Here is an 18,286-nt window from a genome sequence, read left to right on the forward strand (position 1 = left end):
CAAAAAGAGGCACAATAACATATTTTATATAAAATAATTAACTTTTTTTTATTTTTTTATAATAAATTTGATATAATTTATGGTATTATATGGTGAAGCATGCAAGGAACTTTTATTTAAGCTTCTTTTTTAAAGTATTTGGAGAAATGAGTGTTATGCCAAATCATTTGCAGAAATAAGCTCTTAAGGAAAATGCTGTCAAGGGCAATATTTTCGTACCCTAATGGGTTGGGAATTGGGTTTTGGTCAGAGGGAAAAAATGCTGCCTAAAAAAAGCAATTTTCCAATTAAAGGAAAATGGTTCCAAGTGTAGTGTTTTTCCCTCCCATATATTTTTTTTTGTAAAAATAAATTAATTAGTAGCTTTGTTGTGCAAGCATTCGAACCCTAGTCCCTTAGAAATAAAAACATGTAGAAACCACAAAACCATCTTAACTTCTTTGAAAATATTTTATTAAAAATAACATTTGAAAAACTATTAGTATCATTTAATATGGAAACAAGTTTCCAAATTTCCTACAATATAATGTCAAAAACATTACTTAAAAAAATCATTGATAGACAATCCTGAATTTGTGATGGTAAATCCACCATCAACAATAAGATTATGTCCACTAATAAATCGGGAATCATCACTCGCAAGAAATAATGCCGCATTAGCAATGTCCTCTCTCTTACAACTCATCCCTTTGAGATTAGAGTATAGCTTAGCGATTTTATCTTCGTCAAGATCAAAGACCCTTCTAGTCAAAGGGGTAGCAACTGCATAAGGGGAAACACAATTAACTCTAATACCATATTTTCCAAGTTCCAAGGCTGAATTCCTTGCGAGTCCTACCACACCATGTTTTGAGGTTGTGTAGGCATGTGTGCCTGAACCTCCTATGACGGAGGCAACACTAGCAGTTGTTATTATACTTCCTTGACTAGACGGGATCATGACTCTGGCTGCGTGCTTCGTTCCTAAGAATGGCCCTACAAGATTCACCTTAAGTATTTGTTCGAAATCAGATTTTGTATAATCAAGGATGTTGGTCTTGAAAATGTCAACAGTGCCGGCATTGTTAAACAAGATGTCAAGTCTCCCATATTGGCGTATTGTTGAATCCACTGCATTTTTTACATGCTCCTCATCGGTGACATTGCAATGGATGTATGACGCTACTGATGGACCCATGTTGTTGCAAACGGATTGACCCAAATCATCTTGCACATCAGCAATCATCACTTTTGCACCATGTTTGTTAAATAGTGCAGCTGTGTATTCACCAATTCCACTGGCGCCGCCGGTTATGAGAGCAACCTTTCCTTCCAACCTAAGGACATACAAGATATTATAATGACTACATTGGTGATGTGGTGAGAGTCAATAAATTGTGGAAAGTTGGTGTAATTTTAGTAGGAATATATCTTGATAAGTTTATGGTCATGTTTTTCCTCCTTTAACAAAATCTTATTTTCTTCATAATATTTGTTTCTGTTATTTGGTGGAAAATTGTAAGCAAAAACCTTTTTTTTTTATTAAACTTTCATTACCATGACATGATACTCATCATTAAAATTTACACTACAAATTTATATATATATATATATATATATATATATATATATATATATATATATATATATATATATATATGTATATATATATATAAAAGAAATCAAGGTTGAAGTGATGTGCTAGTTTACAAGCATGTTTATGACTCCTTTAGTGTGTCGAGTGTCAGAGTGTCGTGTTTTCAGTGGAATTTAAGAACTATTCGGTCGAAGGCACCTCATGTTCGTTAGAAGGCTGCTATAGTTCAAGGAAGAATTAGAGCACATAACTTTTTTGGTCAAATTTAAGAATCATTCAGTTGAATGGCCTTATCTTCGAATGAAGTATCATATTCGATCGTATGGCATTCAAAATGCAGCATCAGGTTTACTTCGCTTTGATATTCGACTACTTTTTCGTGGATTCAACATTGTTCTCAAGCTAAACTCAAGGGCTATTTTGGGCATTTAAAAATTCATTGTTCTTAGGCTATATAAACCCCAAATTTCTTTAATTTTCACTCATGCCTATGATAACCAGCATTAGGACATCAAACTTTTATTTCTTTCAGTTAGTTTATGTCGTAGATTAGTTTTATTGCGTCCGTTCATAATTTCTTTAAAGCTTTTAATTATTGCTTTCCTCTACATTTCAAGTTCTTTACTTTAAGTTCGTAATAGATTCAAACATTCCTTTATTCAAGTATTTCATTTGATATACGTTTTATTCCTCTATTGCTTTCAAGTTATTTGTTGCTTTCATTAATTGCACTTTCATAGCTTTCTTATTATTCAACATTTTTATTGCTTTATTACTAGCTTTCTTGTTGATTTCTTATAAGTTCATTATGCTTTTCATCCCAGCTTTATTTATTGCTTTTTCCCTACTAGTTTGAGAGAGTAGTTTCTTTAGGTTTTTTTATTTGTAAAGCCCTAGGATTAGTCTTAATGCTCATTGAATAGGATTAGGGTTTGAGGTTAACGATGCTTATTTATTGACACTTAATATGAATCTTTTCCTGCCAATCCTTAAGAGACATAGGGCGATTATAGGGCGTTCATGTGACTTATGGGGTCATCAACTTCCTCTCGTTAACTTAAGAGTCATGATAAGTTATTATTTGATCTCTCTTGATCTAGCTCATCTTTTGTCAAAACTAACCTTCTTAGGGTGGACCTATCTATCCCATTTTGTCTTTTATTTCTATACATCATTTCTAGTCTTGTTTTGTTATTCGCGTCATTAGTTTAGTACATACCCAAACTTTCATATAAACCTATTTTGTATGAAGAGTTAGAGTCTTATATCCCATGTGTTTGTGGTTCGATTGCTACTCCCACTATGCTTATGTACTTCTTAAGGTGTTTTGATAAACCCTTAATTCTCCCTTGCAATGTAGCATGGCTTGTTTGTACTCAAGTTCCATTCATATATATGCCTTTTTGTCGGATTTACACCCTCGTCGAGGGTAGCATGTGTTTGCTCATGTCTTTGCAGCTATACCCACATATTTTTGAGATAAAGCATGTTAGGAATGGTGGTTCCTAAATCTTGGAGGTCTCAAGTGAGGAATAAAATCGAGCCAAGCATAAAAAAATAAGAAGAAAATAAGATTTCAAGAAGAGAACGCAACTTTTCCCAGTAGAACGACCACCCGTTTTCTATTGTGCATGATCTAAAAGTGGAACGACCACTCGTTCCCAAGGGAACGATTAGTAATTCTCTCACCTTAACCTTGAACCACAAATTGAAGGATTCAAATCAAAAAGTGGAACGACCACTCGTTCCCTCTACCGCATCAACAGTAAAAAGCTAACTGAATCCAAAATGTGGAACGATCGATCGTTCCCATCTGAATAACCAACTATTCCCTTTAGAAGATGGGCTTTTTGGCTTGGTTGTTCCCTAGACGACCCTTTTAATGTCATTTGCAGGATTATTCCTCTGATTGGGGAGACCCACCTCACATTATTTTTTTAGTAATACTATTTAAGTGAGAGATTTTGTAATAAGAGAACACCATACTTTACTTTTTTCCCACTTTTGAAGAATCATCTTATGCTTTTAGTATCTCTTGTCATTTTTTGTTGTTAAACCCTAGCTTTTTTCTTCTACAATCAATATTGAAAAGCACAAAAATACATAAATCAAAGTTTATTCTAGTTATAGTTTGTTCAATCTATTAGTTGATTGCAAGTTGGGGCTTTTCAACTTCATCAGCCTCCATTGTTGAAGGTTCAAGCTTCATTATTTTTCTGGGTTTTTTTTTTTTTATCTTTGTTCTCCGATCATTCTCATCTTTTGTAGGTACCTTCTAATACTTCTCTTTAGTGATTATTGATAGTTTGTTCTTATTTTATGCTTATTTGTGGTTTTCACTATTGTCGCTTAATAGCTTTATTATTTGTGTTCTTGTGTTTGTTGATCATTTAATATCTTATTATATCATCCATTATGATGTTTTTAAGAAATAGAATGGGTGGTGAGTAGTTTTCTAGGGTTGGGATTAACTCAACCCTTGTGACAACTTTATGATGATAACTCTAGTTGGTTTTGAGTTAATTAAAGGTTTAGATTGAGGGTTATTCTACTCATTGGCTAAAGTTTGTTATGATTGCTTCTATTATACACCCGAGGGTTGGAATTTGAGTAATCTAAACTTTGATTAATTTATGGAATCAAGTGTAAGGGATCAATGAGAATTGAACCTTTTATCCACCCTCTCATCTAAGGGCTTTATCTTTTGTCTACAAGAGTAGGGAAGGATGAACAAGTAACATACGATTTATAGCACAAGCCCTTCATCGTCACTCACGAGTGTGAGGATGGTGAAGATCTTGGAGACAATCCGATGCACGATCAAGGAAAGGATTGCTCACCTTAGTGCGATCTGCTACCCTTTATTGACCCTTAAGAAACTAGTGTATCACCATTAAATAGTCATCATGGATGAGTTAGCCCTACCGCCTCTATATCATTATTGTTAACTCTTTATTTCTTTTGCATACCCTTTTTGTTATTGCATTCAACAACCCCCCTTTTTTATCCGACTAATGCGCAAGTATAATTATGCATCACCTTGTTTCCCCGTGAACACGACCCGGTGGTGCAACTATCTATGCACTTGAGGTAATTTCATTCAGAAGTAAAATTTTTGTGAACTTGTTTATAAATATTGTTTAATGACGGTTTAGTATTAAAGACCATGAAAGCCAGTTATCATGAAGCCACATCGAGGCCAGTATAGGGTCACGACCCCCATGAGTCATGTCCTATTATTGCAATATAATATTGGAAAATGGGCTCAAAATATTCCTAACTATCGCTCATTGACCATAACTAATCCCCACTATTGATTATTTTTAAATAATCCCAACTTTTACCTGAATTTGTTCAAGGCATACACTACAACATGATAACCTAGGATAGCAGGTTACCTCCATTTAAAAAAAAGAAAAGAAAAATAAATAAAGGGAAAAAAAAAGGTAAAAAACACTTCTTCACACCCCAACCCTCCTCCTCCACCACCAACCGGCCACCCCACCACCAGCTAGCCTCACACAGCCACGCCAGCAACAGCCTTTACCATCGAACACCGGCCTACAACCACCTATTCATCAGCCTGCCACCACCATTAAACACCAATAAAGGAAAAAAAAAAGAAGAAAAAACCCTCACCACCCAGGCACCACCATCTTCATCGGCCTATAACCACAACAGCACCCCATTCGACCACCATCTTCGTCGACCATCCTTCAAATTTCACCACCACCAATTTTCGGCACCCACCTCCGACTTCACCACCATAGTCCCAATTGATTAGCCACCTCAAGCACCATCTCAACCCCAAAATCGATTGAAATTAATAAACCAAACCCGCACCCATGTCCTTTTGGCTGCAAAACAGCTGGGGGTTGGGTTGATTTCGAGTGGTGGTGGAGATTTGGACTGTGAGGGATGTAAATGGTGGTAGTTGCGGTGGGGTGGTGGTGCCTGGGTGGTGGGGATTTTTTCTTTTTTTTTTTCCTTTATTGGTATTCGAATGGTGGGAGAGGAGGGGGGTTGGGGGAGGCTATTGCTGGTGTGGCCGGTGTTCGATGGCGGTCGGCTATTGCTGGCGTGGCTGTGGGAGGCTGGCTGGTGGTGGGGCAGCCGGTTGGTGGAGGAGGAGGAGGGTTGGAGTGTGAAGAAGTGTTTTTACTTTCTTTTTTTTCCTTTATTTATTTTTTTCTTATTTTTTAAATAGAGATAACTTGGTATCCTAGGTTACCAAGTTGTAGTGTATACCTTGAACAAATTCAGGTCAAAGTTGGGTTTATTTAAATATAATCGATAGTAGGGATTATTTATGGCCAATGAGCGAGTTGGGATTATTTTGATCCGATTCCTTTAATATTTGCACATTTTTTTAAGTTTGAACCACCCCCCCATACTTTTCCATCGTATATTCCTTGTACACTAAGAAATACTCACTCATATTCCCTTTAAATGTCCCATGTGGTTTTGGTAAATTTTCTACTGCACTATTTTAATCTTAAATATCTTCAATTGTGCTTGAGTAAGAATTATAACAAGTCTATGTTAATAAAATTTACAATAAGTCGAATCAAAAAAGATCCCACTTGACTATGTTTACACTTTAAGATTAAAACAAAGCAAATAATAAGAGTGATTGATGAATAGTCTTGAAAAACCAAATGAGACATTTAGGAGGTGTTTGGTATTAAGAGAGGAAAGGGCCGGCAATGAAAAGAAAATGCATACAAAAGGGTAAAGGTAACAATAAGTGTTATTGTCAAATGTTGTTTGGTATAAAAATTTAAAAAGTAAGGTAATAAACAATAGCTACTCTTGTGGGAGCGTCTCTCAAAGAAACGACCTCAAAACAATAAGCTTACATTCTTATTATCTTTTTACTTTGTATTAATTGGATTATTTAGCGCATATATGTTATGCATCTCTCAGAGAGGAGATCGTGTCTCACAAAAAACCACTTCTCATCTCATCTCATCTCATCTTGAAGCACATCTCATCTTTACTCTCACTCATTCATCTTTTAAAGCACCCTATTTTTCACTCACCGCCTTACAAATTACCAATATGGTGGTCTCACTTTTCTTGATGATTTCTTATCTCTCTGTCCCCCTTGTAATACCAACCAGATATTACACTAAACCATAAAATTTATCCATCTTTCGTCATTAATAAACGAAAAAACCATTTAAATTATCTAATTTGAATTTAAGATTTTAAATCTAAATTTTAAAGTCTTATTCATGAAATTTAATCAAGGAAAAATACCATTTACATTGTCAAATTGTGGTTAAACAGTTTAACCTGGAATTTCTTTTGTTATTTGTGAAATTGTAAGTGTTGTTTCCTTATTTTTATTGTTGATTGTAAGTGGTGTAGGCGATGATAATATGGTAGCGGTGGCAGCGTTTGTGGTGGTCATCGGTGGTGGAGTTGGTGTTCGCGAATTCAACAGTAATGGTTGTGATTGTGGTCGTCAGTTCCAGTGAATTGATAGTGGAATTGATTGCTTTTTGGGTGATTAATAATGGTGAGAAAATAGGTTTTACTATTTGAGGGAGAAAGGGTAATTGTTTCACAATATTTCAATAGGTAAAAAAGTAACGGTAATTATTACCCTAAAGTAAATGGAACGTTTATCAAATTTTTATAAAAAACTAGAAATAACGAATTGTGTTAATAAAATCCGCTACTTGATGACCTCAGCTTACCTTTACCTTTCTAGCGATATACAAAGATTCAACAATATTGGAGGTTGTTGGTGATGGGGCTGGGTGGGTCATCGATGATGTTGGGTAGGTTGGGTCTGTAGTGGGGAAGGTAGGTTTTGTCAATAAGGTTGGGTAGGTTGCTCAATAGTGGGGGAGGGTGGTGCATGGGACTAGGAGGGTGGTGTCAAAGTGGCTAGGTCGGCTAGGTTAGTGGTAGGGTTAGTTGGTCAATGGTATGGGAAGGTGGTGTGCGGGGCTTAAGAGGGTGTTGTCAAAGTGGCTAGGTGGGCTAGGTCAGTGGTGGGGCTGGGTTTTACTTGCAGTAGTGCTAGGTTCATGGGTATATAGGGTCTGGTTTTTATATTAATTGTTTACTACTCCTATCTTTCCTCAAAGCAGTTCTCATTCTTTATTTTTAGGTATTTTATTTGTGGTTCCCATAAGAAATATTTCCATTTATATCACAAATTTTGAACCAAAATAACCTTATTCATCATCATTTAAATATTTAGTAATGCTTATGGTCTCCACATATCTTCCATTAATTTCATGTTAACATTTTTATATTTCCTATGGTCTCACATGTTTCCTACTAACTTTATAAAAATGTTTTTTTATTAGTTATGGTTTTCATTTTTTTTCACTAGCATTCTTTTAATATATTTTAAATATTTATGGTCCTCACATTTCCACCATCAAATATATTATTTAAGAAAATAATATCTTCATAATCTAAAAGATTTTACTTTTTTTAATTGACGTGAACATTTCTTATTGGAACTTCATTAAGGTAGTGTTTGGCAACTTATAATTCATTTGAAAATTAAGAATTTAAATTTAGTTTCAAATTCAAGAATTGTAAATGAAACATATATAGTTGGAATTTGCAAATTTTGATACTTGACCCATTTTACATTATTGTTATTGGAATTCTATGGAATCGACCAATTTCACATTTATAAATTTAAACTTTGTCAAACATAATATTTGGGCCAATTCAACATTTGAAAATAAATTCCAAGTTATCAAACATTACATAAGGAATTAAGGAATTGAGGGAATATTATTGTAATTAGTAATTGTTGTTTTGATTGTATGTTTAATGATTAGTTCGTTAAATATAAAGTTGTTACTTGTCAATGGTAATTTTTATTATTTGGGATAATTAGTTTATATTAAATTAATGATTAGTTAATTATTATTATACTTGTTAATTGTTGTTGAAAAAATTATGACTATTGTTGATTACTTTAATTGTTATTAATCAGTAATTGATAATTAATTTGTTGGTAGTTGTTGTTTTTAGTATTTATTTTGTAGGTTCTTATGTCAGTTAGTTTTACTTTAGTATTTGAATTACTCTATTGTTTGAGAATAATGATTTTATTTAAAAATATAAATTTGAATTAAAATAAGTGTTTGACAAATAAAAAATTTCAAATTTGAATTTGAGTCAAATCCACAATTGTTATAAAAGTGGCCAATAATTGAAATTTAAGAATGACATACCAAACTTTGTCATCCTCAAATTCTTTATTAATGATTCTATAATTAAAATCAAAAATTTAAAATTCAATACTTATTACCTAAGGCAACCTTAATTATTTGTCATTTGTTATAGTTGTGAATAGGGATGACAATGGGTATTGGACCCGGTCCGGATCCGTGGATCCGTATCCTAAAAATATAGACCCGCCGGATCCGGATCGGATCCGAATCTGTTATGATTCCACGGGTCTGAATCCGGTCTGAGAAAAATACCCAGACCCCGACCCGCGGATCTAAAGGACCCGTTTTATTTTTTTTATATCAAATATATTAATTAAAATGTAAATCTTGGATTCCAATCCTCTCGCTGACTCCCTCCCTGATTAAATCCCATTTCCCTCCCACTCCCAGTGACCCATACTCCCAATTTTTTTGTTTGATTAACTTTTCAATTACTACATTTGCTTCGTCAACAGTTTTCATTGTTGCAACTTGCAAACCTTCTGCTTCTTCCGGAATATTTTTTTTTTCTAGTTGAAATGTTATTGCTTCGTCAACAGTTTGATTAACTTTGTTTGATTAATTTTTGATTTAGGTTGAATAGTTTTTTATTTATTTGATGTTAGTGGTAGATTTATATTGATTTATTTGAGTTAAAGGGTTGATTTATTAGTCTATAAATATCACTTTATTGCAATCTCAACACATTCAAAAATACAAAAAAAAAAACAAGTCATACCCATTTTGGACCCGAATCCGGTACTAAATCCGCAGTATCCGCGGATCCGGATCTGGGTATAGTAAAACTGTACCCGCGGATCCGGGTTCGGATCTGGATCTGGATCCTGTTCTTGAAAACGGATCTGAATCCGGGTCCACCTAAATTCAGTCCAAATTTGACCCGTTGCAATCCCTAGTTGTGAATTAGTAATGGTTTAATTAGTTGTTATGGTTAACTTATTATACAACTACCTTAGTAGTGGCCACATCAGTTACATACGCAGTGGCTCAAGTAGGGGCGGTCTAAACTTGTGGTGATTATTATTATTCATTTATTTATAAAAAAAACTTGTAATATTGTATATACATTTTATACAATTTAAGAATACATGCTTATTTTAGAATATAATACTCCCTCCTATTCAGCCTATGTGTCTCATTTTCTTTTATGGTCAAGTCACCTTAATTGTCCCATTTCTATTTTTGGTATGAGTTTTTGACTTTTATGCCCTAAGTAGCTTTATCTTATTTTCAATTATACTCTCCATTACCCATGCTAATTTTCTCCCTTACATTAAAAACCCATAATACCACTCTTTTTTCTACCCTTAAGGTCCCACTTTTGACTCTCTTTAATATCTGTGAAAAGTCAAATAGGACTCTTAAGGTGAATAGAAGAGAGTATATAATTAGCTAGCGACCAGTCTTTGGTAGCTAGCTAGATGTTCAGTTGTAGGGATCAAATTGCTACTAAAGCCCTTTTTTCCGTTTCTAGCTACCAGTTAGCTACAAAACAACTCAGTGGCTACCAAGCAATATTCACCAAATGTTTTGTCTATAATCCTACCACTATTGGACCTAATTTTTGGTCGCCAACTTGTTTTCTTAAGTGAAACTTTTTAATATAGTTTTTCTTAGACTTAAAAATTAGTATGTGCATTAGAGTATATAAAAGAACTTTCTTAAATAATATAAGTTAATTAATATAATTTATTTCCCTTAAAATTGTTTTATGTATAACAATTCGAAGTAATTAAAAAATACCACTATTTTTTATCCACTACTCCACTAAGTTAGGAGTAGATGATTAACTGGCTTCTAAAACATATTTAGATCTCTTAACTTCTACGTTTGACATTACCTTAAAGCAAACAAAGCACCTTGTGATGAATAATACAATTGCATTGGTTTTTTAATAGCTATAAAAATACATACTCTAAATGTACGTACAAGTGATTGCAAAAATATATAATTAGGTAGAAATGCTAGGCAGGATTTAGATTAATTGGTTTAATAATTCACTTTGATTGACTAAATAGCGATAAGTATGTGATAGAGAAGACAGTAGTATATGATTTGTGGAGCAAAAGAAACGAGTGGAGTACAAACCTCGGAAAGTGTCATTATTAATACATATACATGTGCGTTGTCACACATTACACAACGAGAATAACATATACCACTTCATCATCATAGTCAGTGTATTACGCTCATAGAAAACTATGATCAGGATCTGAGGATAAAATTATGACGATAGCTCATATCTATAGACGGTAGAGAATAACATATACCACTTATTAAAACTTAGGAAAAATTTCTACTAGCTACTACCAATTGCACATTTTCGAAATTCTAATAGTATTAGAATTGATATGGTTCGTTTGGTTAGTAGTATTAAATGATGGTAATAGGAATTATTTATAATGTAAAATTTCATCAAAAGCTCCGTATTATTCCCATGGTAATGAAACTTTGATCACAAAAAATGTTTTTTTGTTTCTAAATTTTCATTACTACCTAATACCACCACTCCCAATATTAATACATTGGAATGAATTTTATGAAAAAAATTAAATGATTGAACTTAAACAAGCATAACCATCAAGGTATCTAAGATATTTTTCAACTAAAATTATACTGATTTTTCATTCCCATTGATTATCAATCTTTATTACCGCATACCAAACTGCCAATAAGATTTCAAAATTACCTTTTAGCAGCAACAGATAACACAGAGCAGCCTGCCATTTGAATGAAATAATATCACAAGTAATAGCTGGAGAGCCGTGAGTTGTGGCTGATTACTAATTAGTGTTGCTTCACATATCACACGATCCAAAGAAAGTGGAAACGCATTTATAATGCTCTTACAATCATGCATTAATGACTTGAGATATTTTACAATGTCTTGGTATGATAAGCATAATGAAATTTAATTAAAGCAATTGATTGGAAAAGAAAATTTCAAAAACGAAAACAATGCGACGATTGAAATTTAATGCAGCACCTCTGTTATGGTTAGGGGTGTTAAAAACCTGATTCGAAATATCCGATCCGAAATATCCGGTATCCGGTTGTTAAAACTGAATAATTAACCCGAATTGTCAAAATCGGATAAACCGGACTGGGTACCCGGTTTATAAATCCGGATACCAGATCGGATCCGGATAACCGGTATCCGGTTTATTATTAAAAAAAAATTATATTGAGACCCGCAGCAACTGTGTATTTTAATTTTTAAACCTAATTTCAGCCTTCACTCTTCAGCACCGTCCCCTACTCCCCTTCATTTGAAAACCTAATTGAAGCCTTGAAGGAGCAGCTTCAAGAAACCTTCATTCAGCGTCGTTCCCTTCTTTTTTTTCAATCTTCAAAAAACTTAATGCCATTAAGTTTCACATCTTCTCTCCTTAAAATGGGTTGATTCTCTTTTAGTCTTGTTTTTCCCTTTTTAAACTCTTTGTTTCATTCTTATTCTTTGAAAATGATCTGAAAATGTTTGCCAAAACCGTTACGATGCTAAGAACGATACAAACAATAATGAACAAAACAACGTTTGACAATGTAAGCTTAATCAAAAGGACACAAGGATTTAAGGAGGTTTACTCAATGATGGCTACGTCCTCCGTGGTGTGTAGTTTCTGTTTATATTATATCAAGAATGAGTATAAACAACACTTCTAAATGAAGAATTACAATTGAGTAAGAGATAAAACAAAGGCTATGTGTTTGGCTTAGGGGTTGTGTTTGATGTGTTTGATGTGTGAGTATGAGAGCCCTATATATAGCACTAGATACTAGAATATCAATAGCTCACTTGAATACATAGTTAATATTGAGTAATGAATAATATAAAATAACTTCAAGAACTTGAAAGGTCGAAAACTAGGATCCCATGCATATCAGAAGATCCGCTCGACCGAAACAGGGAGCTCGCTCGGTCGAGCGGCTCGGTCGAGCGAGAATCAACAGCATTCTGGAGCATTCTGTCTGACCGCTCGACCTACCAAAATGACTCGCTCGGTCGAGCGGGTAGGTCGAGCGACCTTTCTGATCCTTCTGTCAGAATTCTGATCGAGCTACCATAAATCAAGTCCCTTCTTCTTCTTCATTAATCTTCATTAACACCCATAATTCATCATGAATACTCTCCACATAATTACATCCATTTGCATTACACAAAACCAAGAGTCACACCCATGATTACACACTTTAACTTGTGCACTCAAGTCACACATACCATTCATAACAATCTCCACCTTGACTTGAGTTCACCCAAGTCAAAAAACATTCATCAATCCACTTCATAAATAAAAGAAAAAACATGCACACCTCAAATGCCCCAAAAGGCATCATCTCAAGCAAGGAGCTAAACCAACCAAGTTAACACATAACTCAAACTTGGTTGTAGGTAATGACTTTGTCATCATGTCGGCCGGATTTTCCGTAGTGTCAATCTTTTTCAATAACACCCTCTTGTGCTCAACTTCATCCCGGATGAAATTATACTTAATATCAATGTGTTTGGACCTTCTATGAAATGTGTTTTGATTCCTAGCCAAATGAATTGCAATTTGACTATCACAATGCACACTTACCTCACACACCTTATTGCGCATTTCACCAACAAGACCTTTTAACAATTTTGCCTCCTTGAATGACTCGGCCACGGCTATGTACTCCGCTTCGGTTGTTGAAAGGGCAACCACATCTTGCAAAGATGATTGCTAACTTATTGCCGAACCACCCAAAGTAAACACGAACCCACTTGTGGACTTTCTATTATCTAGATCACCACCATAATCCGAGTCACAATACCCGGTTAGCTCGCTTGAATTCTTCCCATACATAAGACATACATTAGAAGTATCTTTTAAATACCTCAATAACCATTTTAGTGCCTCCCAATGTCCCTTCCCCAGATTAGAAATATATCTACTCACCAAACTCACCGCATGAGCAATGTCGGGTCTAGAACATACCATAGCATACATAACACTACCAACGGCACTAGTGTATGGGATTCTTACCATTTGCTCTTCTTCCGCCTTTGTTTGTGGACATAACTTCTTGGATAGTTTGAAATGAGAAGCAAGAGGAGTAGACACACCTTTAGCGTCATCCATAGAGAAACGTTGCACAACTTTCTCGATGTACTTCCTTTGACTAAGGTATAGTATACCCTTAGCCCGATCTCTCAAAATCTCCATCCCATGAATTTTCTTGGCTTCACCAAGATCCTTCATATCAAACTCACTTGAAAGCAACTCTTTCAAGTTCTCCACCTTAAACAAAGAGCTACATGCTACTAGCATGTCATCAACATATAAGAGCAAATATAACAAAGAACCATCTTCAAATTTCTTAAGATAGACACAGCTATCATAAGAACTTCTAATAAAATCATGTGAAATCATAAAGGAATCAAACTCTCCTTCCTCTTGAATATCCACTTGCACCCAACAATTTTCTTTTTATTCGGTGCTTCAACAATATTCCAAGTCCCATTCTTTACAAGAGACTCCATCTCTTGCTTCATAGCTATCAACCACTTGCTTGAGTCATTTGAGGCCATAGCCTCCTTGTACGTACTTGGTTCATGTAACCCCTCGACTTCGCTAGCAATGTTGAGAGCATATACAACATAATCACACTCTTCAATATACCTCCTTGGAGCCACGATCTTCCTTCTTTGCCTAGTTGTGGACAAAGAAGGAGACCTTTGTTGAACACCATCATCATTTTTCTCATCTTCAATATTGGGAGGTTGATCCTCCACTTGTGCATCATCATTTAAATTATTATCATTGGACTTTTCTATACTAGATACAAGCATGCTATTTTCATCAAAAACAACATCTCTAGAAACAATTATTCTCTTTGATTCATTACACCACACCCTATACCCCTTTACACACACTCCATATCCCACAAAAATATATTTTCTAGCCCTAGGTTCTAACTTTCCATCATTTACATGAATATAAGCTGGACAACCAAAGATTCTAAGACTAGAATAATTTACCGGAGTGTTGTACCACACTTCTTGTGGCGACTTGAATTTCAAGGCGGTATGAGGTGAGCGGTTGATCAAATAACATGCCGTAGCCACCGCTTCGGCCCAAAATTGCTTCCCTAAATTCGCTTTTTTTAGCATACATCGTGCCCTCTCCAATAATGTTTTATTCATCCTCTCCGCAACACCATTTTGTTGAGGACGTCCTGCACAAGTTCTATGTCTAACAATGCCTTCATTAGAACAATATTTAAGAAAATTTTTATCAACAAATTCAAGACCATTATTGGTTCTTAAGGTCTTGATGCTCCTACCGATCTTCTTTTCAATCATCTTCTTCCATTCCAAGAAGACATCAAAAACATCATTCTTATGTTTTATAAAATAACACCAAACTTTTCTTGAAAAATCATAGATAAAGGTCAACATGTAATTACAACCACTAAGGGAGGGCATTCGTGAAGGCCCCCACAAATCGGAATGGACGTAGTCTAAAATTCCCTTAGTGTTGTAAATGGCGGGTTTGAAACTAACTCTCTTTTGTTTCCCATAAACACAATGTTCACAAAAACCAAGGTTCCCAAATTTCTTCCCATCAAATAAACTTTGTTTAGAGAGTTCAAACATACCTTTTTCTCCAATGTGACCAAGCCTCAAATGCCAAAGTTTGGTGTCATGATCGGACATTGTGCTTGTGGAAATATTTGCTGAGCCAAGGATGGTTGAACCTTGAAGAGCATACAAACTCCCATTCAACTTACCCTTCATCACAACTAGTGAACCTCTAGCAACCTTCATAACTCCACCGTCACAACTGATTCTACACCCGATTTTATCAGAGTACCCAAAGACAAAAGATTCTTTTTTAAACCCGGAACATACCTAACATCGATTAAGGTCCTCACAATTATATCAAACATCTTTACTCTAATGCTCCCAATCCCAACAACCTTACAAGTTGAGTTGTTTCCCATGGTAACGTTTCCCCCATCAATACTTTCAAATGTATGGAAGAAAGTTTTGTTGGGAGTCATGTGGAATGTGCACCCCGAGTCAAGAATTCCATCATCATTATCTTTGTACCCATGTGTGGCAACAGGAACATCACCATCATCACTATCATTCACATAACTAGCATTTGCATTACTAGTTCCTTCCCTAGCCTCCTCTTCATTTTTCTTTTTTAACTTCCAACAATCCTTCTTGATGTGGCCCTTAAGCTTCCAATAATTACAAGTTTTATTTTTATTTGGCCTAATAGACTTGGACCTCCCTTTACCCTTGATTCCACTCCCACTAGTGGAACCTTTCTGTTGTGACCTCCCTCTCACAAACAAACCATCACTAGCATTGCTTTGTGACTTTTGTGATAATTGTAAATCGATAAGGTCCCTTTGTGTCAAGGCACTCTTCACATCATCACTACTCAAATTATCTCTACCATAGAGTAGAGTTTCTCTAAAATTTTTATAAGAAGGGGGTGGAGAACATAAGAGGTAAATTGCCAAGTCTTCATCATCAAGCTTGACATCAATGTTTTGCAAATCCATAACAATGGAATAAAATTTATCTAAGTGAGGTTTCAAGGATTTACCTTCCTCCAAGCGTAGATCGTAGAGTCTACTTTTCAAAAGTAGCCTATTGGTAACACTCTTGGCCATATAGAGTGATTCCAATTTCTCCCATATACCCTTGGTTGTTGTTTCTTTAACAACCTCTCTTAGAACTTCGTTGGAAAGGCATAATAATTGCGACAATGCCTTTGAGTCTGTCTCTTCCCATCTTGATGCGGACATTCCTTCCGGCATCTTATCTACACCATTAATGGCCTTATGCACACCATTTTGGATTAAAATGGCTCTCATTTTGACTTGCCATAAGCCAAAATTTACATTTCTATCAAACTTCTCTATGTCAAGCTTCATTGTAGTCATGATTCTCAAATAACAACTTCTTAAGACACCGTAAAATCAACTTGGCTGTGATACCAATTGAAAATGTTTGCCAAAACTGTTACGATGCTAAGAACGATACAAACAACAATGAACAAAACAACGTTTGACAATGTAAGCTTAAACAAAAAGAAAAGAAGGATTTAAGGAGGTTCACCCAATGATGGCTACGTCCTCCATGGTGTGTAGTTTCTGTTTATATTATATCAAGAATGAGTATAAACAACACTTCTAAATGAAGAATTACAATTGAGCAAGAGATAAAACAAAGGCTATGTGTTTGGCTTAGGGGTTGTGTTTGATGTGTTTGATGTGTGAGTATGAGAGCCCTATATATAGTACTAGATACTAGAATATCAATAGCTCACTTGAATACATAGTTAATATTGAGTAATGAATAATATAAAATAACTTCATGAACTTGAAAGGTCGAAAACTAGGATCCCATGCATATCAAAAGATCCGCTCGACCGAAACAAGGAGCTCGCTCGGTCGAGCGGCTCGGTCGAGCGAGAATCAACAGCATTCTGGAGCATTCTGTCTGACCGCTCGACCTACCAAAATGACTCGCTCGGTCGAGCGGGTTGGTCGAGCGACCTTTCTGATCCTTCTGTCAGAATTCTGGTCGAGCTACCATAAATCAAGTCCCTTCTTCTTCTTTATTAATCTTCATTAACACCCATAATTCATCATGAATACTCTCCACATAATTACATCCATTTGCATTCCACAAAACCAAGAGTCACACCCATGATTACATACTTTAACTTGTGCACTCAAGTCACACATACCATTCATAACATGATCAAATGTGAAGAAAGTTGAAGACTTTCATCTTTAACTCATCTGGTTTTTCATTTTCTTGATTGAAAATGATAAAATCTTAAGAAAGTAGAAAACTTTTAACTTAATTTTATTTGGATTTTTCATTTTTTGATTGAAAATGATAAAATCTTAAGAAAGTTGAAAACTTTTAACTTAATCTTATATGGGTTTTTCATTTTTTGGTTGAAAATGATAAAATCTTAAGAAAGTTGAAAACTTTTAACTTAATCTTATATGGGTTTTTCATTTTTTGGTTGAAAATGATAAAATCTTATGAAAGTTGAAAACTTTTAACTTAATCTTATCTGGGTTTTCATTTTTTGAATCTTTAAAGATGTTTTTCCATTTGGGTTTTTAGTTTTAGGACATAAATTTTGTTTTTTTCAACAATTTTTAAGTAAATATTGAAGAAAAATGGAGATTGAATTAGCAAACAAAGTTGCAATAGAAAGTGGGAATAGGGTTGTTGCTATACTTTCTCTAAAACAAGAACTTCAAACAAGAAATTTAATGGCACAACTAGTGAAACAGTTTTTAAATTCAATAAATTCCAACTTCAGCAACAAATGCTTCAAGGATTCCAACTTCAGCAACAAATGATGAACAATGATACTTCTAGAAGTGGGGTTAATTTGAAATTTGATGGGTCAAACACAATGTCATCTAATAGATCATTTGTATCTTCTTTAAGTATGGATAATAGTGTTGCTAGTCTTAGCATGAA

At 34.8% G+C, this 18,286-nt stretch overlaps 1 protein-coding gene across 1 annotated transcript; it reads right to left on the bottom strand.

Annotated features, from left to right (window-relative positions):
* Positions 1-419: 419 nt before the first annotated feature.
* LOC130806789 (secoisolariciresinol dehydrogenase-like) lies at positions 420-11,643 on the bottom strand. The gene is made up of 2 exons (XM_057671989.1): positions 11,480-11,643; positions 420-1,316 (listed from the first exon to the last, which is right to left on the bottom strand). Exons 1-2 carry the CDS (start codon positions 11,515-11,517, stop codon positions 539-541), a joined length of 816 nt encoding a protein of 271 aa, XP_057527972.1. The 5' UTR covers positions 11,518-11,643; the 3' UTR covers positions 420-538.
* Positions 11,644-18,286: the final 6,643 nt, after the last annotated feature.

The sequence above is a fragment of the Amaranthus tricolor genome, chromosome 2 (genome assembly GCF_026212465.1).
Source record: "Amaranthus tricolor cultivar Red isolate AtriRed21 chromosome 2, ASM2621246v1, whole genome shotgun sequence".
Taxonomy (NCBI): Eukaryota; Viridiplantae; Streptophyta; class Magnoliopsida; order Caryophyllales; family Amaranthaceae; genus Amaranthus; species Amaranthus tricolor.